The sequence below is a fragment of the Nerophis lumbriciformis genome, linkage group LG05 (genome assembly GCF_033978685.3).
Source record: "Nerophis lumbriciformis linkage group LG05, RoL_Nlum_v2.1, whole genome shotgun sequence".
Taxonomy (NCBI): domain Eukaryota; kingdom Metazoa; phylum Chordata; class Actinopteri; order Syngnathiformes; family Syngnathidae; genus Nerophis; species Nerophis lumbriciformis.
The window spans coordinates 51,085,208-51,108,031 of NC_084552.2; the positions used below are offsets into that span (position 1 = coordinate 51,085,208).

At 40.6% G+C, this 22,824-nt stretch overlaps 1 protein-coding gene across 6 annotated transcripts in view; it reads left to right on the forward strand.

Moving 5' to 3' along the window:
• Positions 1–22,824, forward strand: part of anks1b (ankyrin repeat and sterile alpha motif domain containing 1B) — a 261,822-nt gene that overhangs the window by 57,493 nt on the left and 181,505 nt on the right. For all 6 annotated transcript variants that reach the window (XM_061959543.1, XM_061959540.1, XM_061959542.1 and 3 more), the window contains exons 4-5: positions 5,651–5,807; positions 19,136–19,288. In XM_061959543.1, coding sequence (XP_061815527.1) covers positions 5,651–5,807; positions 19,136–19,288 — 310 coding nt within the window. The remainder of the gene's footprint in view (positions 1–5,650; positions 5,808–19,135; positions 19,289–22,824) is intronic.

Below are 22,824 nucleotides of genomic sequence, written 5' to 3' on the forward strand. Positions count from 1 at the left end.
GCGGGTTTGGTTGAAACTAGCTTTTTAAAAGTTAAAGTACCACTGATAGTCACACACACACACTAGGTGTGGTGAAATTACTCTCTGCATTTGACCCATCCCCTTGTTCCACCTCCCGGGAGGTGAGGGGAGCAGTGAGCAGCAGCGGTGGCCGTGCTCGGGAATCATTTTGGTGATTTAGCCCCCAATGCCAACCCTTGATGATGAGTGCCAAGCAGGGAGCTAATGGGTCCCATTTGTATAGTGTTTGGTATGACTCGGCCGGGGTTTGAACTCACAACCTACCGATCTCAGGGCGGACACTCTTACCACAAGGCCACTGAGCACAGTTTATTAGGTTTTTGACCATTTAAAGATGGGATTAACACATCTAAAACATATCTCAATAACCAAGAAAGTGCCAAAAAATTAAATAGAAAGTGGCCAAATTATAATTAAAAAAAATAATCGGTAACACTTTAGTATGGGGAACATATTCTAAGTAACAAAGACTTAATTAAGAGTTATTTGTACACTAGGGGAACATATTATAAGTAACAAATACTTAATTTAGAGTTATTTGGTTAGGGTTAGGGTTAGAGGGTTAGGGTTAGGGTTGTTGTATAATAAGGCCATGCAGAATAAGGCATTAATAAGTACTTAATAATGACTAATTAATAGCCAATATGTTACTAATTTGCATGTAATAAGCAACTAATTAATGGTGAATATGTTCCCCATACTAAAGTGTTACCAACAATTCATATAACCTGTCAGTGTTCATTACACTATCAATCAATCTCAATCAATCTTTATTTATATAGCCCTAAATCACAAGTGTCTCAAAGGGCTGCACAAGCCACAACGACATCCTCGGTACAAAGCCCACATACGGGCAAGGAAAAACTCACCCCAGTGGGACGTCGATGTGAATGACTATGAGAAACCTTGGAGAGGACCGCATATGTGGGTAACCCCCCCCCCCCCCCCCTCTAGGGGAGACCGAAAGCAATGGATGTCGAGTGGGTCTGACATAATATTGTGAGAGTCCAGTCCATAGTGGATCCAACATAATAGTAAGAGTCCAGTCCATAGTGGGGCCAGCAGGACACCATCCCGAGCGGAGACGGGTCAGCAGCGCAGAGATGTTCCCAGCCGATGCACAGGCGAGCGGTCCACCCCGGGTCCCGACTCTGGACAGCCAGCACTTCATCCATGGCCACCGGACCTGTGCCCCCCCCCCCCTCAAGGAAAAGGGGAGCAGAGGAGAAAAGAAAAGAAACGGCAGATCAACTGGTCCAACAGGGGGGCTATTTAAAGGCTAGAGTATACAAATGAGTTTTAAGATGGGACTTAAATGCTTCTACTGAGGTAGCATCTCTAATTGTTACCGGGAGGGCATTCCATAGTACTGGAGCCCGAATAGAAAACGCTATATAGCCCGCAGACTTTTTTTGGGCTCTGGGAATCACTAATAAGCCGGAGTTCTTTGAACGCAGATTTCTTGCCGGGACATATGGTACAATGCAATCGACAAGATAGGACGGAGCTAGACCGTGTAGTATTTTATACGTAAGTAGTAAAACCTTAAAGTCACATCTTAAGTGCACAGGAAGCCAGTGCAGGTGAGCCAGTATAGGCGTAATATGATCAAACTTTCTTGTTCTTGTCAAAAGTCTAGCAGCCGCATTTTGTACCAACTGTAATTTTTTAATGCTAGACATAGGGAGACCCGAAAATAATACGTTACAGTAGTCGAGACGAGACGTAACGAACGCATGAATAATGATCTCAGCGTCGCTAGTGGATAAAATAGAACGAATTTTAGCGATATTACGGAGATGAAAGAAGGCCGTTTTAGTAACACTCTTAATGTGTGATTCAAACGAGAGAGTTGGGTCGAAGATAATACCCAGATTCTTTACTGATTCGCCTTGTGTAATTGTTTGGTTGTCAAATGTTAAGGTGGTATTATTAAATAAATGTCGGTGTTTAGCAGGACCGATAATCAGCATTTCCGTTTTCTTGGCGTTGAGTTGCAAGAAGTTAGCGGACATCCATTGTTTAATTTCATTAAGACACGCCTCCAGCTGACTACAATCCGGCGTGTTGGTCAGCTTTAGGGGCATGTCGATGTTGATTATGAATATGCCAAATGTACTCTACTTTAGAGTGTAAAGATTGGCTAATTCATGAAGGATTATCATCACATAATAATACATCATTATTGTCATGATTGTTTTATTGTTAGTGTATTTTCTGGAGGTAAAGTCTCCCTCTGTTTTCAAAAACTAAGAACCCTTGAATCGAGAACCCTTGAATGCACCACAGTTATGTGCAATAAGATGCAAAAGTGTACTTTGTACATAACGTTCTCCTATGCTGCCACAGATAGATTTATTACATTTTCCCCTTTGTCTTTATTCCAAAATGCTGGCGCTGTGTGTGTGAATGCTTAAAGGAGCGCTTTGAGAGGCCGACTCTCTAATGTGGCCAAGGACTGTGTTCTCTCAGAGAAGGCGCTCTGGCCGAAGGAACGCTTCCTTAGTGGAATCACACAGTCTCTGCTGACGGCCCATCTGATTACATGTTGTGTGGTGTTCCGTACGTACACCAACTGGCTAAGTGGAGGTGAAGATAAAACACCTACTAGGTTAGACAGAGATTTGATGAAATTTTACAAATTTAGACGGTGGTGTTTTTCTAATGTTTTTTGTCCAGTATTTTTATTGTTGTCTTGTATAATGATTCTAATGGTTTCAGTGAGGTCTAAGTTGGATCCAATAAACCGGAAATTAGCTAAGTGGTATTTTACTTTGTTACAGACGTTTTTGTATGTGAGATTTGAGTGTCAGCTTTGAGTCTATTAGTGCTCCAAGCAGTGGCGGGCCGTGGGTTTCCCACCTAGGCCTTCAGTGGTGTCCTGTGTCCAATGATTACCTCTCAAAATACCATAATTTATCTCACTACATGACCATTTCTGGAGAAATACTATACAAGAACACATTTGCGCCCTACTGTGCATTGAATCAACTCAACATTGTACATGTGGGGCGGTATAGCTCGGTTGGTAGTGTGGCCGTGCCAGCAACTTGAGGGTTCCAGGTTCGATCCCCGCTTCCGCCATCCGAGTCACTGCCGTTGTGTCCTTGGGCAAGACACTTTACCCACCTGCTCCCAGTGCCACCCACGCTGCCGTAACTTAGATATTGGGTTTCACTATGTAAAAGCGCATTGAGTCACTATAGAAAAGCGCTATATAAATATAATTCACTTCACATAACGGGTTATTTTCTGGCACATATAAAAATCAATAAACCCGCATCAGCAATTAAAACATATCTTATGTGGTACTGTCAAAATTAAAATTGCAAAAAACATATTAAACGTGAAAAAATTAAGAAATAAAATATCTGAACTTACAATTTGTAGAACCCATTCGAGCTTCTGGGGTTGGCCGACATCATCTCAAAAGAGGCAGTTTCTCTTTAAATACTCTTCTTGAAAATGGCCTCGCAAATATATGTGTTGTCTTGTCTAATCATAAAAGATGCAGATGAGGCGTGTTGGCTGACTTCTTAAAGTTTACTCTACAGCAGTGATCCTCAACAGGCGGACCGCGGTCCATGTCCGGACCCAGCGACGTGTCCGTCTGGACCCAGCACGAATTATAGTAAAAAAAATAAAAAAATAAAAATGTTATTTTATTATTATAATTATAATTATTATAAAAAAATATAATAATTGTATTTATCTGTGAGTTATCGCTAGCGCAAGTCAACGTTCTTTGTTGTTTTTAGTCAAATATCTCCACGTTTCGTTTACACTTCTCGTGTCTCACTCACTCTGTCTCTCTCTCTCTCTCTCTCTCTCTCTCACTCTCTCTCTCTCTCTCTCTCTCTCTCTCTCTCAGAGAGAGAAAGAGAGAGAGACGGAGTGAGAGCGAGAGAACGCCACTCTGATTGGCTAATTCCGGGGTATGGGTTGTCATCTCTTTCACAACGACGCGCTGATAGGCTGTTACCACCTGGGTCATGTGCACAGTGCATGGAACCTTTCGCTGCAGGCACACAGTTGTCTCGTATCGCTACTTCGCTAACTGTTCACTTGTCAGTCACTGAATGTGAATCAAATCACAATGGCATGCTCCAAGTTGGCTCAGGCTGGTAAAAGAAAGGTGGACAGGGAAAACCGACGTTTCAAGGAAGAATGGACAGAGCAATATGTTTTCATCCTACCTACTGCAAGTACCAGACCAATGTGTCTACTATGCAACACTACTGTTGCTCTGGTGAAAAGTGAAAATCTGAAACGTCACTATCTGAAAGAGCACCGCGAATTTGAAGAGACATTTCCTCATGATTCAGAGCTAAGAAAAAAAGAAATCACGAGGCTGAAAAAGCCATATGAAACATCAAGCAAGATTTTTGTTAAATCTATGACACAACAACAAATAGCAACAGAGCAGTAACGTGCGGTGAGGTTGATGGCTGGTGAGGCACTGACTTCAACACAGTCAGATTTACAAACATATGAACCCTAAAGAGTATCTTATTCACCATTTGATTGGCAGCAGTTAACGGGTTATGTTTAAAAGCTCATACCAGCATTCTTCCCTGCTTGGCACTCAGCATCAAGGGTTGGAATTGGGGGTTAAATCACCAAAAATGATTCCCTTATTTATTTTTGTTTCAAAGAAAATATTTCATGTATTTTATTGGATATTTATTTTATTTTTGTTAATTTTAAGAAAATGTTAAACTACCTACCTCCTGCTATTATATAAGCTTGACCGATAATAAACGGACCCAGCCTGTTTCAAAAAAACATTTGTGGACCTTCAAGATTTGTACTTGAGGACCCCTGCTCTACAGCGTGCTCATCAAAAACATCCGGCATGGGTACATTCAACTGCAATGCTCTTTACTACTATGGCATGCTGGGTAATGGAGTTCAATATATATCTGCCTTAGGCCAGCTAGAAGCCTTACTGACAACAACTTGTGATCTGATTGGCTATTGCAACTGTCTGTCAAATGTATGTGTCTGTTCACTGACGCACGGACGCCCGCATTGTTGATTTGATTTGGTACAGCATGGCAACATAAGCTAGCTGAATTCTGATTGGATAAAATAAACCCTCTATAACCTAAAAACAACAGCGCTGGAAGGAGCATAATATGACATGAAGAGAATATGAATACGTTTAGATATTTAGGGAGAATTAATTTAAAAAATACTTTTATCTTTAATTATGATCATGATTTCTGTTTATTTCTGTTTAGGCCTTTGCTTACCCTGACTGCACACTACTGGCTCCAAGTTTGTGTATTCTGTTAGGATTTGTATGTTTTGACCAGAAACTGAAATATTTATGTAACTGTGGGGAATGTTAGATTTTGAGAAAAACCTAGTAAATGTTTTAGTGACATTGAGTGTCAAGCAACACAGATTTAGCAGATTTGTCCTCTGGAGTGGACCATAGATTGTAACAGCATACTTTCTAGCCAGTGTCACATCCGCGAAGAAGGAAGTTTTCCTTCAAAAGCGAGCGAGACGATCGATTTTCCTCTCATTCGATGCTCTTAAATAGGAAGAAAAACTGTTTAAAAAGTCAGTTGTGCGTAACGGCCAAGCGTTCAAATCAAAAATCAATCTGCTTGGCGCTCAGGGAGGTGGTGCTGAAGCTGCTCCAGTTCGAGGCGTCCACCAATGTGGCGGACAGCAAGGGCTGCTTCCCGCTGCACCTGGCCGCCTGGCGGGGCGACGTGGACATCGTGCGCATCCTCATCCACCACAGGCCCTCGCACTGCCTCGTCAACCAGCAGGTAACACCTCATTTGTATCCTTGTCACTCTGCACTACTTACAGATAGGGCTTGTGAACTGGACGGGGCGTACCTAATGTTGTGGCCAGTGAATGTGTGTGCAAAATCGGAGGTGGTTCTGGTTTTTCACAGGCCGTAAATATTGTCCTCTAAAGAAGACACACACACACACACACACACACACACCATGAATGGATTTACGTGAACCCCGACTTAAACAAGTTGAAAAACTTATTCGGGTGTTACCATTTAGTGGTCACTTGTACGGAATATGTACTATACTGTGCAATCTGCTAATAAAAGTTTCAATCACTCAATCAAAAACACACACACACACACACACACACACACACACACACACACACACACACACACACACACACACACACATTCTTGTATTTGTTACCTCCTTGAGACCTCCGAAAAATGCCTACCTCTTTGGGACCACCCTTTCTCGATATATGAATATTTTTATTTACAACATTAATAATATATATATAAACTATGCAAATATAAAAAAGGTAAGCTTTTAGTAAAAAAAAAGTTTTGTTTGTACCGTATTTTTCGGACTATAAGTCGCAGTTTTTTTCATAGTTTGGCCGGGCTCCAGTGCGACTTATATGTTTTTTCCTTTTTTATTATGCATTTTTGGCAGGTGCGACTTATACTCCGGTGCGACTTATACTCCGAAAAATACGGTAGTTGTTTTTTAATCTTCATTATTTACTTCAAGTTATTACAGTATGTCTCTATATACAAATTTATTTATTTAAAAAACTATAATTTTGGCTAAAGGAGGCGCATTCCAATTTCTTACACACACTTGTTATTACACATTTTGGCCAGAGGGGGAGCACTTAAAATTTTTACACACACTTGTTATTTCATATGTTGAACAGAGGGGGAGCACTTTTAAAAGCGACACACAGTCAATTTTAAACATCCCTCTTTTTTGGGACCACCCTAATTTTGATATATTTCACCATCACGGGTGCAAATGTCTATTTTTTGTTTTTTGTAATGTGCTAAAGGCCGATGACAAACAAGTCACGGACCACAGATGGCCCCTGTGCCGTACTTTGGGCAACACAGCTGTAGAAGCTAACTGTTAATGGCCACTATATATTTCACCACCAAGGGTGCAAATGTCTATTTTTTGTTTTTTGTAATGTGCTAAAGGCCGATGACAAACAAGTCACGGACCACAGATGGCCCCTGTGCCGCACTTTGGGCAACACAGCTGTAGAAGCTAACTGTTAATGGCCACTATAGTCTTAGTACCGTAGTGTATTTGTTCATACTATGGTCACATATGTGATGCGGGGGTTGTCTTACGTCAGCACCGGAAGTCGTAAAATCAGCTGTTCACTTGGCGGGGATGAATAGGGAAGTCCTTCTTTAGCTGCCGTCTTGTTTTATCATATATTGCTGCCTTTGCACCTGTCAATGTTTACTTTTGTATGCACATTAAATCAACAAAAAATCCTGACTTTGGATCAATGTTCACGGACTCTAGTATTTTCCGCTCTATTAGATGCAATGGTTTTCCGTATTCGGACCATGATTTCGGTCCTAACTTGTTTACCGGTGCTCATATGGAAGGTACTTTTCCTTGTTGATGTCTCAAGAAGGGTAGAAATACAAGACACACACACACACACACACACACACACACACACACACACACACACACACATATCTTTGTGGAGCTGCGAACGTTCATGCCTTACGGTCTGTGTCATTATGTAATGACTCCTTCACAAGTTTGCCCTCACCGTGTAAACGGGGGAAGGGGAGGGTGAGCAGAGAGTGTGTGAGATTGCCGTAACGAGTGCGAAAGGTCATGAGAGCGCCAAAGCAAAAGGTAAGTGATTGATGACTGGAGCGTAGGTGGCAGCCAGCGTGGGATTATTGGAGGTTAGCGGATGTTATTAGTCGGCGCTAAAGCGGCTCCAGCCCACCGTTTATTGCCTAATTGGTCCCGGTGGTTCCCATTCACAGCTGTTTTTGTTTATTATCCGTGCGCGTGCGTGTGCGTGTGCGTGTGCGTGTGTTTGTGTGTGTGTGTGTGTGTGTGTGTGTGTGTGTGTGTGTGTGTGTGTGTGTGTGTGTGTGTAAACTGGCTGCAGAAGATGATCGTGAACAAAGTGTGGATGGATAAAATAGTAATAAAAATCACACAACCAAGGATGTTTTTTGTAGGTGAAGATGACTCATTAGAATAACAGGACTGAAAGTCACAGGAGCGATTTTTTTAGCATGGAATTAGCAAATACGTGTAATAGGGTTGTCAAAAGCATCGATACCAAGTTGATAACAACTCGCAAGAATTACATTGATAACCACTTTCTATCAGTATCGTCAGCACTGAATACTGTACCACACTTTTTTGTCATCGAGTGCACTGAATCAGCACCCTAGGAGAATGCTTGCTGTCTTAAATAAGGATCCAGAGTTTCTGTGTATTTATTTATTCGTGGAAGCCCTTCACAAATGCAGATTTGGCGCTTCCGATCTGCCCTCGCTCATACGAGTAGTATCAATCGTCGTCGTTCCTATAAAGGGGAACTGCACTTTCTTTTTAAAATGTTGCGTATTGTTCACAATCATTATGAGAGACAAGAAAACTAAAGTTGGTTTTTTTTGCTTTCTAATTTGTAATTATCCATTCTGCCTCGAAATGTTTTTGAAAAATGCATCCAAAAACCGCCAACAATACTTCATTTACGTTCCGTAACCTGTGTAATAACCATGCAAAAGCAAAATTGTTTTTGTAAGAGCGAACACTGAGGAACTGTTTTGCTGGCGTAGTAACACATCGCCTTGCGACGGCACGCTACGGTATTAGAGTGTAAGCTAGCTACTGCGTCAACAGCTGAATGGCTTTTGAGTTAGTAATGCACAACACAATGCGATAAGACACCAATCTTACTGACTGAAAATACATGAACAATCATATTACAGTATCTGTAAAGTATGATAATGTGCTGCTTGTATCATTATCAATATTTTAGTGACTTACTCAATGGATATTTGTCTGTTTGGTCCAGCTGGACGGGGACGTTTCCAGTTCATTTGGGTAAGCACTCCATTTATGTCGGCATAGCTTGGCTCCAAGTTCCACATTTACACCGTCAAGTCACGCCGACCTGATTCTCTCGGCTTCCGCTTGCTCCAACGTTTTACCCTCTCTTCGTGCTCGCTTCTAAAAGCAGCAGTTCATTTTCTGTATATTCAGCTTCAAAAAGATAAGGTTGTGAATCCTCATTTGTCCAAAATTAGTCGTTTTCGCTGTCTGTTACCAAGTCTGCCATGATTAGAACACAGTCGCGTTTGTTTCCAGAAGTAGGACACATATTTGAAGTAGGAAGTGCGTTGCTATGGAAACGGAAATATATGCGCTGAGGATAAAAGTTCCGGTATTGCTTAAAATTATCAAAAATACGGTAAATATTGTACATAGTACATATTGTTATGAACGTGTCTGTTATTACCAGTGTTGGGTTAGTTACTGAAAAACAGTAACTAGTTACAGTTACTAGTTACTTTATTTCAAAAGTAACTCAGTTACTAACTCAGTTACTTACACCAAAAAGTAATGCGTTACTGTGAAAAGTAACTATTTAGTTACTTCTTCTACCTTTTTTTTTTTTAAAGCTCCCATTAATGCCCTTTTAGCCTTCATTTTAGTACTGTTATTGCACTGGAGAATAATACAATCTGTTGATCAACTTGACATACATTTGCATCACTGAACTCTGCTAAGCAATGTGGTCTACATACAACACACAAAGACAAAGATATGTTTCAAAGGGCCAATTTATTTCAGGCCAGAACAAATTGACAAAACTATTTTAAATAGCTGCAACATAACATACATAAGTAACAAACAGCATAATAACACTAACACTAACACTAACACTAACACTAACCACGTTAAACCCAGATTCCGAACTAATAAAGGTCTTAACTCATTCTCTTTCTATGCCACTTCAATATGGAATGCACTCCCAACAGGTGTAAAAGAAAGGGCATCTCTATCCTCCTTCAAAACCGCACTAAAAGAACATCTCCAGGCAACTACAACCCTAAACTAACACCCTCCCTTCCACATAATACCTCTTCGGATTGTAAATAATCAAATGTAGACACTTTTTCTTATACTTTCTGATCTCTCTCTCTGTGTCCACTACTTGCTGTACATATCCTACCAAGTCAGTCCTACACTGTTCCAATGTCCATTTCTCTGATGATGCAATTGATGACTGAAGTGTTGATACCAACCAAACCTAAACCCCCCCCCGCCCCCCTCCATATCCCACACCCCGGATTGTAAATAATGTAAATAATTCAATGTATATACCCTGATGATTATCTTGTGTGATGACTGTATTATGATGTTAGTATATATTTGATAGTATATATCTGTATCTGGACCCCGACTTAAACAAGTTAAAAAACTTATTTGGGTGTTACCATTTAGTGGTCAATTGTACGGAATATGTACTGTACTGTGCAATCTACTAATAAAAGTTTCAATCAATCAATCAATCAATCAACAACATAGCTGTAAAGCTGGCTTCACCTAAGGAAGGCACACGTGACATACACAGAGCCTAACCAGGCAGATTTGAATTGTTGTTTTGGGCAGTAGACGGGATCTTTGATCCAAGACACAACTTACATTTAACTAAAATGTTCTTTTCTTTGTGCTCGACAAAAGAAAAGAAGTGAGAATATCTCATACTTGCCAACCCTCCCGAATTTCACTGCCTCTCCCTGGGACAACCATTCTCCAAATTTCTGCCGATTTCCAGCCGGACTTAAGGCACGCCCCCTCCCGGTCTGTGCGGATCTGAGTGGGGACAGCCTGTCGTCACGTGCGCTTGGCCAACCAAAAAGTAACCACAGAACACTATACCGTATAGGCGTATAGTGTTCTGTGGTTACTTTTTTGTTGGCCAACGGTTGTATTGCGCACCCCCCTCCCCTCCCCTCCCCTCCCCTTCTCACACTCAGACACACAGTCACACGCACACACAGAGAGCGCAGAGGAAGAATCAGAAGTACGTCTCTGCTTCGCTGGAATAAAACACACTCAGATCCTCAGTTTCTAGCCGATAGTAACGCATCATGTAGTAACGGTAACTGAGTTATTGAATATAAAAAAATAACGTGTTAGATTACTAGTTACCGCCGAAACTAACGGCGTTACAGTAACGCGTTACTTAGTAACGCGTTAGTCCCAACACTGGTTATTAGATTATGTATGGACTTGCAGTGTGTATACAAAACGTTGATGGAGGGTTTTAAATTTGTTTTGGAGGGCTTTGACGGCTACAACAGTGGCTCCTTATTAGCCGCATCTTCCAAGTGTTTATCATCTTTAAAATTCTAAAAACAAAAAAACACGTATGTTCCTGTCTCTCATAAGTATTGTAAACGATAGGCAAAAAAACCAACAAAAAAGTGCAGTTTCCCTTTAAATTGTTAAGAATTTGTCCAATGATGATACAACTTTAAGGATATGAGTATTGCATGTATGCTAGCATGTCTTGCAAAGTATTTTGACAACAGCCAATAGGGGGCGACGTACATTTACAGTCCTGGCCCTAGTGTGTGGATGTGAGTGTGAATGTCGTCTGTCTGTCTGTGTTGGCCCTGCGATGAGGTGGCGACTTGTCCAGGGTGTACCCCGCCTTTCGCCCGATTGTAGCTGAGATAGGCTCCAGCGCCCACCGCGACCCCAAAGGGAATAAGCGGTAGAAAATGGATGGATGGATGGATGGGTTTGTTTTGTTAGTGTGGTGAACAAACTAGTGCACTTCTTTTTCCTCCCTCGCTTTCTCCTTGTCCTTTCCGAACCCTCTAGTCCCGCCCCCAAGGTTGAGTTAATCCAAATAAAGATGGGAAGCGAGACGTAGTTATGAACAGGAGGACGACGCTGTGCATGCATGCAGTGTCCTCCTCCATCTGCAGCCAGGAAGTCCTGCAAGCTTCCAGGCCGTGTGAACAAAAGCTTAAATGACTTCCCGCCTTGCAGCTGTTCGTTTTTTTTCCACGTCCGCATTTGTCAACCAGGCTGGAAAAACGGATCCCTATGTAAACACAACATTCCAGAGAAGAAAACGGGGTGACAGCTTCAGGAGAGTGTCCGCCATGTTTGATGTAAAGACGATAGGAGTGTAACGGAACATCTGTTTGGTACTTTTTTAAGGATCTTTGACTAGCATTTCACTATCACTTGTGTTTTTAAGGTACGACTGCAAAAGTACTTCTCTAAGATCCTTTATCTGCGAGTCAAAGATCCTTTATATAACAGGAATGTTATGTTTTTGCAGTAAGACTTCACAGGAGATGATTTTGTTGTTTAAAGGATATTTTGCAGTCATACCTTAAAAAAATGCTTGTCAGAGATCTTTCTTATAACAAAATCATTACAACTAGAAGTTTAGTTTTTGCAGTAGGTATTTAAAGTGAGAGGATTTTGTTACACAAATAATCCTTCATTTTTAAGACCACCTAAAAAAAAGTTAAGGTATAGGATTGCAAAAGTATTTGTTAAAGAACCTTTAATTACAAAATCATCTACTGATTTGAAGTCCTACTCCAGAAATGGTTGTCAAAGATTCTCTTTATGTCAGGATGCTATAATGTTTTTGCACTAGGGCTTTAAAACAGGAGATTATTTTGTCATGAAGGACCTCTGACATGTGTTTTTTTACTCCTACCTTTGAAAAATTAAAGCGATTTTAAAATCAAAGACTTATTATATTACAAAACCATTTGTTTGACAGTAAGGCCTACTGTAAAAAACATTAGAGCACTCATGTTAAATAGAGGATCTTTGACTAGTGATTTTGCCAGCAGCACCTTTAAAAACAGGAGTTACTTTTGTCATATAAAGGATCTTTGACAAGTACTTTTTGCAGTAGACCCTTTGAAAACAGGGGTCACTGGCATTTTTAGGATCACTTGAATTTTCTTAAGGTATGATTGCAAAAAACCTTTGCCAAATATACACTATTTTGCCAAAAGTATTTGGCCACCTGCCTTGACTCACATATGAACTTGAAGTGCCATCCCATTCCTAACCCATAGGGTTCAATATGATGTCGGTCCACCTTTTGCAGCTATTACAGCTTCAACTCTTCTGGGAAGGCTATCCACATGGTTGCCTAGTGTGTTTATAGGAATTTTCGACCATTCTTCTAAAAGCGCATTGTTGAGGTCACACACTGATATTGGTCAAGAAGGCTTGGCTCTCAGTCTCCGTTCTAATTCATTCCAAAGGTGTTCTATCGGGTTCAGGTCAGGACTCTGTGCAGGCCAGTCAAGTTAATCCACACCAGACTCTTGTCATCCATGTCTTTATGGACCTTGCTTTGTGCACTGGTGCACAGTCATGTTGGAAGAGGAAGGGGCCCGCTCCAAACTGTTCCCACAAGGTTGGTAGCATGGAATTGTCCAAAATGTTTTGGTATCCTGGAGCATTCAAAGTTCCTTTCACTGGAACTAAGGGGCCAAGCCCAACTCCTGAAAAACAACCCCACACCATAATTCTTCCTCCACCAAATTTCACACTCGGCACAATGTAGTCCGAAATGTACCGTTCTCTTGGCAACCTCCAAACCCAGACTCGGCCATCAGATTGCCAGATGGAAAAGCGTGATTCATCACTCTAGAGAACGCATCTCCACTGCTCTAGAGTCCAGTGGCGACATACTTTACACCACTGCATCCGATTCTTTGCATTGGACTTAGTGATGTATGGCTTAGATGCAGCAGCTCGGCCATGGAACCCCATTCCAGGAAGCTCTCTGCGTACTGTACGTGGGCTAATTGGAAGGTCACGTGAAGTTTGGACCTCTGTAGCAACTGACTGTGCAAAAAGTCTTTGCACTATGCGCTTCAGCATCCGCTGACCCTTCTCTATCAGTTTACGTGGCCTACCACTTTGTGGCTGAGTTGCTGTTGTTTCCAAACTCTTCCATTTTCTTATAATAAAGCCATCTGTTGACTTTGGAATATTTAGGAGCGACGAAATTTCATGACTAGATTTGTTGCACAGGTGGCATCCTACGACAGTTCCACACTGGAAATCACTGAGCTCCTGAGAGCGGCCCATTCTTTCACAAATGTTTGTAGAAACAGTGTCCATGCCTAAGTGCTTGATTTTATGCACCTGTGGCCGGGCCAAGTGATTAGGACACCTGATTCTGATCATTTGGCTGGGTGGTCAAATACTTTTGGCAATATAGTGTATTTTGTATGACAAAATAATTCCTGTTTTTTTTAAAGACCTACTGCAAAAATGCTAGTCAAAGATCCTCTATATAGCAGGAGTGCTAAACAGTAGATTATTTTGTCATTATAAGGATCTTTGACGAGTACTTTTGGAGTCATACCTTAAAGATTCAAGTGATTTATGTTCATCAAAGATCCTTTAGATGACGAAACCAATTGTCCCCGATTGTTAGGGACCTACTGCAAAAACACTAGTCAAAGACCCTCTGTGTGACAAGAGACTTCAAAACGAGATGATTTTGTCATAGGCTACAAATGATATTTGACAAGTAATTTTGCAGTAGAACCTTTAAAAAAATTCAAGTGCTCTTAAAAAGATCCTTTATATACAAAAGCATCCCGTTTTAATGACCTAGTGTAAAAACAGAATGAACTTAAAAAGTTTCTGATTTTTTTGGATTTGTTTAGAAAATCCATCAACAGAAAAGCCAAGCAGTCTGACTGTTTTCATTTTGCTACCTTAGCATAGCCAAAATAATCCAAATGGTGACCCTAAAATTGGCCAAGCGTGATTATGGCAAAGACAATTGGAAATAATCAGAATGCAGATTCCAGCGATCGTTATGCTTTCTTATATGGCGGCGTTCCTCTTATCTCTGCGGCAGCCTTCACACTCATAATCTTCTTCTTCCTGGCGGCTTTTCTACTCCTTCCCACCTCTTCCTCATAAGATTGACTATTTCCTTGGCTCCCAACATGACCAAGATGTTTCAGAAGAAAAGATAAGAAGAAAACCTTGTCTTTGTTTGTTTGTTAAGGATTAGAAGGTTCTGGATCTCATCCCACACATGGCTCTTTTCTTCAGCAGAATACACCGGCTCTCTTTTCAGACGTACAGTAGATACATCAGAAATGTTACAAATGTGACGTACCTGCACCACTTGGGAGATTGGCAAGTAAAGTCTGGTGCGGTTCGGTTCACTTGAGCTCCAATGTCAACACTAACGCGGACCAAAAACAAAATGCCAGCAAAAATGCATGAAGAGATGATGAAAGACATATGAGAAAATGCATTGGAAGAATTGTCCTTCCAGCTGCGCTTAGTATAATTATTAATTATTATTGGTGTTAGTAGTGCTATTAACTGACCATCATGGGACTATTTCCATTTTTTTTATTTAATATTTTTAAATGTTTTCATTTATTGTCATTATTGTTATGGGACTATTATCTTTAGAATGTATTTTTAAATCAAGTTGTAATTTTTTAAATGACCATTTTATTATTACTTTTATTAGTAATCTTGGTACTACTTTTTTATTTGTATTTCCATCCATCCATCCATCCATCCATCTTCTACCCCTTGTCCCTTTTGGGGTCGCGGGGGTGCTGGAGCCTATTTGTATTTTATTTTGATCTAATCTTTATTTACATTTATTTTATTTTTCTTGTAATTATTGTTATCATTGGACAATTTGTATTTATTCAAATTTTGTTTAAATTAATTATCTATGTTTTTAGTGCTTATTTTATTACCGTATTATCATATGACTATATTCTTATTTTGTTTGTAATTTCACTTACTATTTTTAGTTGTTTTTTTACTTTTAATCATTATCTTATTATCATCATTAGTATTATTGTTATTATTACGGGACTATTCTTTTTTTATTTTGATTTTGTATCTTATTTAATGTTTCAGATTTTCTTTTTAATTATTAGCTTGTGAGTACTTTTTTGTTTGTATTTGTATCTTTTATTTAATTTTTCTTGTAATTATATTTTTTATTATCATTGGACAATTTGTATTTATTTGAATGTTGTTTTAATGAATTATGTATCATTATTATTTTATTACCGTTATCATATGACTATTTTTTATTTTGTTTGTATATTTTCTTATTGTTTTTTCCCAATATTTTTTAAATGTTAATCATTTTTCTTATCATTAAGGGAGTATTGTTTTTATTTGGAATATTTATCTTATTTAATTATATCGTTTAAATTATTAACAAATAACTATTTTTTATTTAGTTTTTAATCCCATTTATTTTGTTAATTATGTTATGAATTATAGAAATTAAGTTGAAAAATAGCAGAATCTAAAATTTAGCTTTACATTTTCACCAAGAAGTCACATAATCTGCCCATCAGGTGCCAGCCTTATGTATTTGTTCATCACGATATCGCTCAGGTTCTGGAACTTTCTATGGGAAAAGTTGCCCAGTCATGACGATGCAGTTGTTCTCATTTCCAGTTCGTTTTGAGGCTCCAAGTCACAAAATGCAAATGTTGCCCAGCTTTTATTCTAAACAATCCGAGCCTAACCTCTTCTTTCCTTGTGTTAATGCCAAAGCATCTAAAACTGGGCCGCCTTCTGGCACACTTAACGTGGATCAGGAAGTTGTTTGAATTTGTTTACTTTAGTTAATTTGCTGTTTTACAAACTTGTTCTTCCCTATTTGTCGTTGGGTTCATTTTGCATAAAAGGAACACTTTGACTTCCTCCTGTCTGCAGGATTATTTATTTACAAATAACTGCATTATTACTTCTTCCCTTTTTCTGTTTCCCACATGTTTTACTAACATACTCTGGTGCATGTCATCATTATCATCATGAAATAAAGAGCATCTATTACGCTTTTCCGACATGCTGCTAATTGCAACAGTTTGTCGCGCATCCCCCACGCCAGCGTCCATGATGGATGACGCTGGCGTTCGCTTCATTACGCTGTCGCTCACGGGCCGGGGACACCGTCGCTCGGCGGCGTAGCGTATGCACGGCTGGGAGTTATTAAAGCTATCATAACCGACGGGTGCGCTCCATAAACAGTGATGAATGTGGAAATGGGTGGCGTCTGAGCGTGTGATGATTGTGCACTCGGGAAGAGTCGTCGCTGTGGAGCCCTGGAAGTTTCCACTCTGCCTCACATGCAGAAAAATGTCTCCAGGCGTCATACAGTCGTCCCTCGCCACATTGCGGCTTCACTCTTAGTGCTTATTGGATTTTATTGTTTTAAAACAGGGGTCTCAAAGTCAATTCACCTGGGGGCTGCTGGAGGCAGAGTCTGGGTGAGGCTGGGTCGCATCAGGTATTCCACAAGAAAAGCTTTGTTAAAAAAATCCAATCTTCTCAAATCTCTTTATTTTTTTTGAACACACAATAAGAAAATATTAAATAAAATAAACAAATGAAGAAATACCGTATTTTCCGGACCAAAGGGCGCACCAGATTATACGTGCACTTCCGATACGCGGGTATATCCATCCATCCATCCAGTTTCTACCGCTTATTCCCTTCGGGGTCGCGGGGGGAGCTGGAGCCTATCTCAGCTACAATCGGGCGGAAGGCGGGGTACACCCTGGACAAGTCACCACTTCATCGCAGGGCCAACACAGATAGACAGACAACATTCACACTCACATTCACACACTAGGGCCAATTTAGTGTTGCCAATCAACCTATCCCCAGGTGCATGTCTTTGGAGGTGGGAGGAAGCCGGAGTACCCGGAGGGAACCCACGCAGTCACGGGGAGAACATGCAAACTCCACACAGAAAGATCCCGAGCATAGTCGGGTCTATTTTCATACAAAAGGCGCATCGGATTATAGGACGCATTAAAGGAATCATAGTATTATTTTTTTCTAAATGTAAAACACATCCTTGTGGTCTACATAACATGTAATGGTGGTTCTTTGGTCAAAATGTTGCATAGATTATGTTTTACAGATCATCTTCAAGCCGCTTTCTGACAGTCGCTTCAGGATGCGCTTATTTACGTGGCTCACCTTCGGCAACGTCTTTTCTCCGTCATCTTTGTTGTAGCGGTGTAGCGTGCAAGGACGGGAGTGGAAGAAGTGTCGAAAGATGGAGCTAACTGTTTTAATGACATTCAGACTTTACTTAAATCAACAACGGAGCAGCATTGATTGATTGATTGAGACTTTTATTAGTAGGTTGCACAGTGAAGTACATATTCCGTACAATTGACCACTAAATGGTAACACCCGAATAAGTTTTTCAACTTGTTTAAGTCGGGGTCCACTTAAATTGATTCATGATACAGATATATACTATCATATATACTATCATCATAATACAGTCATCACACAAGATAATCATCAGGGTATATACATTGAATTATTTACATTATTTACATCTCCTCATCCGTGGCTCACTAGTGCAACAACAACGCCGGAAATGTGTCCCGTGAAAAACGGTCCGACCGGAACTCTCTAATAACTCAAGTTCCTCAGGTGAATTATGTAAACTGTATATTACTTTTTCTTCTCGATGAGCTTCAAGAGGTAGTCACCTGAAATGGTTTTTACTTCACAGGTGTGCTTGCAGCTCATCGAGAGAATGCCAAGAGTGTGCAAAGCAGTAATCAGAGCAAAGGGTGGCTATTTTGAAGAAAGTAGAATATACATTTTTTTTTCAGTTATTTCACCTTTTCTTGTTAAGTACATAACTCCACATGTGTTCATTCATAGTTTTGATGCCTTCAGTGACAATCTACAATGTAAATAGTCATGAAAATAAAGAAAACGCATTGAATGAGGAGAAGGTGTGTCCAAACCTTTGGCCTGTACTGTATGTAAATTGGTCAGAAACATACAATTATATCGGTCATCAGAAAATATTTTATTTTGGTTACAAAAAAGCACCATAACTGATTTTTTAATTTTTTTTTTTTAAACAAATGAAAACACCATTAAATCAAAATACTATAAATATAACAAGAGCAGAAAAACATTTAAATCGCAGAGGAACAAGTGTTGTACAATATTCCATACTGACCATACTGGAAAAAGCAGGTATTGAAGTATATTCTTGAGTATTGATATCGACTTGGTATCAATACTTTGACAAGCGGGGGGGAAATAACACAAAACTGCAAGATTGTTTTAAAATGCAGAAAGGATTTGGCTTCGTGGATCAATTAGGAATCAAGCCGCTAATCCCGGCTAAGTCAGACATTGTTTCTGTGCTCCTCAACACTCTTTCAACTTGAATCTTAAAACATGTCTTCCCTTTTATCACCTCCATTTGTCCATCTCACACCTCCACCCCGTGGTAGAACCTCGAGCGGGACACGGCGCTGCACTGCGCCGCCCAGTACGGCCACTCGGAGGTGGTGTCGGTGCTGCTGCAGGAGCTGACGGACCCCACCATGAGGAACAGCCGGCATGAGACGCCTCTGGACCTGGCGGCGCTGTACGGACGCCTGCAGGTAAGACTCTTTGCTTTTCAGTATCACTGCTTAGTATGGTGTCGTGCATCTTACCTTTATGGATCATATTGTTTGACTTCCTGTCAAACCAAACTTACCAATCCCGTTCATATTTTTTACCCCACATATCAGTTTAGTGGTGAGTGAGCATGCAGGTGTTTCAATTTAAATTTTTCAAAATAAAGTGACTCCAAATATATAATTCAGTAACTCGATTAATAATTTCAATAGTTAACAGATTAAAGGGGCTGTTTACAACAATTTTTAAACCCAAAAATTATGCGTTAAATTATGCAATTACCGTATTTTTTGGACTATAAGGCGCACTTAAGGCCTAGTGGTTAGAGTGTCCGCCCTGAGATCGGTAGGTTGTGAGTTCAAACCCCGGCCGAGTCATACCAAAGACTATAAAAATGGGACCCATTACCTCCCTGCTTGGCACTCAGCATCAAGGGTTGGAATTGGGGGTAAATCACCAAAAATGATTCCCGGGCGCGGCCACCGCTGCTGCCCACTGCTCCCCTCACCTCCCAGGGGGTGATCAAGGGTGATGGGTCAAATGCAGAGAATAATCTCGCCACACCTAGTGTGTGTGTGACAATCATTGGTACTTTAACTTTAACTTTAACTTTAACTTTTAACTTAAAATCCTTTCATTTTCTCAAAAAACGACAGTGCGCCTTATAACCCGGTGCGCCTAATGTACGGAATAATTCTGGTTGTGCTTACCGGCCTCAAAGCAATTTTATTTGGTACATGATGTAATGATAATTGTAACCAGTTGATGGTAGTCACATCTGGACGTTGGAGTCTGCGGTTCTCCCTCGTCGAAAAAGACCTCAACGGCGAAGTGGGCGGATGATGGTTGCATTGAAGCTCCACAACGGTCACAAAGGCGGAAGAAGGCTGCAGCAAAGATGGACCCCCCAATTGTCTTGGTCTCCATGCCATTGGACCCTGGCCTTCTCTTTGCCAAGGACATTGTGGTGGCTGTCTGTGCACCATTTAAAAGATTCCACGCACAGGCGTTCTCCTGAAGGCAATCCCACCAACAGGAGGACAATCATACTCGTTTCGAGTGATCGCCGACGACGTGTCACACACAAGAGATACGTGTAGACTGCAATATAACACCAGTAAACAACACCAAAACTTTAAATGTTCCATTGAAAATAAAGAACATTACACACGGCACTCAAAAATCTGTCAAAATGTTTTAGTATGTATGACTTTGAAGCCGCACCGCTTGATGGGTTGTCGGCCCATTACAGCTACCGTAGTCAGAGATACAAGTATTACTATGGTGTGTGTATAAGGACCGCCGCAAAATGGCACCCATTAGCAGACATTATCTGGCGTTTAGTTTCGCAATATTATGCAAAACCAACTTTTCTTACCTTTTGGTACCTGCTGATGTGTATTTGAGATCTGCATAAGTCCTTAAAATGTGCGCACATCCGCTACTGTAGTCCGTGGTGATGCGGTAGTCTATAATCTTCTTGTTATGGGGCATTCATCCTCTGCTGTTGCCATTTCTTATATAAAGTAACATAAAGTTCGAACTTATATCTCACTATGGAAGCGCTAAAAACCACTAGTGTAGTGAGTTTACATAATTCACCCACGGAACTTTAGTTATTAGAGAGTTCCAGTCGGGTGGTTTTTCACGGGACACATTTCCGGCGTTGTTGCACTAGTGAACCACGGATGAGAAGATGCTGCTCCGGGTTTGATTTAAGTAAAGTCTGAATGTCATTAAAACAGTTAGCTCCATCTTTTGACACTTCTTCCACCCCCGTCCTTGCACGCTACACCGCTACAACAAAGATGACGGGGAGAAGACGCTGCCGAAGGTGAGCCACGTAAATAAGACTGCTCACAAAACGGCGCATCCTGAAGCGACTGTGAGAAAGTGGCTTGAAGATGATCTGTAAAACATAATCTATGCATCATTTTGACCAAAGAACCACCATTACATGTTATGTAGACCACAAGGAAGTGTTTTCCATTCAGAAAAAAAATCATAATATGATCCCTTTAATGCGCCTTATAATCCGGTGCGCCTATTGTATTGAAAAAAAGACCTGAATAGACCCGCTCCAGAAAATACAGTCCAGAAAATACGGTAATAAAATAAAATGATCACAATAATCGTGTATGTACGCAGATTAATCACACAATTTGTTCTAGCTCTACATGCTCCTTTGTTGTCAATTTCACTTGAAAATAAACCCAGATGATACTTAAGCTACAGTAGGGAATGGATTCATATGGCCCCACTCCTGGGTAGATCTCAGGTAAGGGGGTACGGTTAATCATTTTGCAAAGCAGTCTGTTGAAAATGATGGAAAGGGCCACTCTACATAGCAAATGGCGCTGGGGTTAAAGTTGGAATTACCACCAAACACATTTTAAGATATTCAACACTCTACTGCCATCTGGTGGCTGAAGTGGATAGTGCGCACCCCAATTTGTAACATTTCACGTGTCAGATAAACCGCAACAAATTGGAGCCAGGTGAATCTGCTTCCTACTGTAAAACTGTTTTGAGAAATTAAATGACTTACATTCAAATAAAACATTTAAAATGTTTTTCCGTATGACAGTTGTTAGCCAGTTGTTTGTGAATATCTTATTACTGTACTGTATCGAGATACATTAAGGACCGGTTTCATTTAAAAAACACTTTTATACAAGATATAATAGTATACGGCAGGGGTCCCCAAACTGCGGGCCGGATTCAGCCCCCCAGCATCCAAAATCCACAGGAAGTCCCAAGTTATTATTTATTTATTTATTTATTTAGATCTTTCCTTTCTAATCCATTTTCTACCGCTTGTTACTCTTGGTGTCTCCTAGCCGCTCAGGCAAATCATATTGTCTAAAAATTAATTTTCCCATCGATAACGTGACAATGTTAAATGTTGATGAACGTCAATGTTAATTGATGTTAAATGACAAAACAAATTATAAAGACAATGTGTGTATATATATGTATATATATATATATATATATATACCGACACCAGCAGATGACATGGCACCCCAAACCATCACCCAACCATGCAAATTTTGCATTTCCTTTGGAAATCGAGGTCCCAGAGTCTGGAGGAAGACAGGAGAGGCACAGGATCCACGTTGCCTGAAGTCTAGTGTAAAGTTTCCACCATCAGTGATGGTTTGGGGTGCCATGTCATCTGCTGGTGTCGGTCCACTCTGTTTCCTGAGATCCAGGGTCAACGCAGCCGTCTACCAGCAAGTTTTAGAGCACTTCATGCTTCCTGCTGCTGACCTGCTCTATGGAGATGGAGATTTCAAGTTCCAACAGGACTTGGCGCCTGCACACAGCGCAAAATCTACCCGTGCCTGGTTTACGGACCATGGTATTTCTGTTCTAAATTGGCCCGCCAACTCCCCTGACCTTAGCCCCATAGAAAATCTGTGGGGTATTGTGAAAAGGAAGATGCAGAATGCCAGACCCAAAAACGCAGAAGAGTTGAAGGCCACTATCAGAGCAACCTGGGCTCTCATAACAC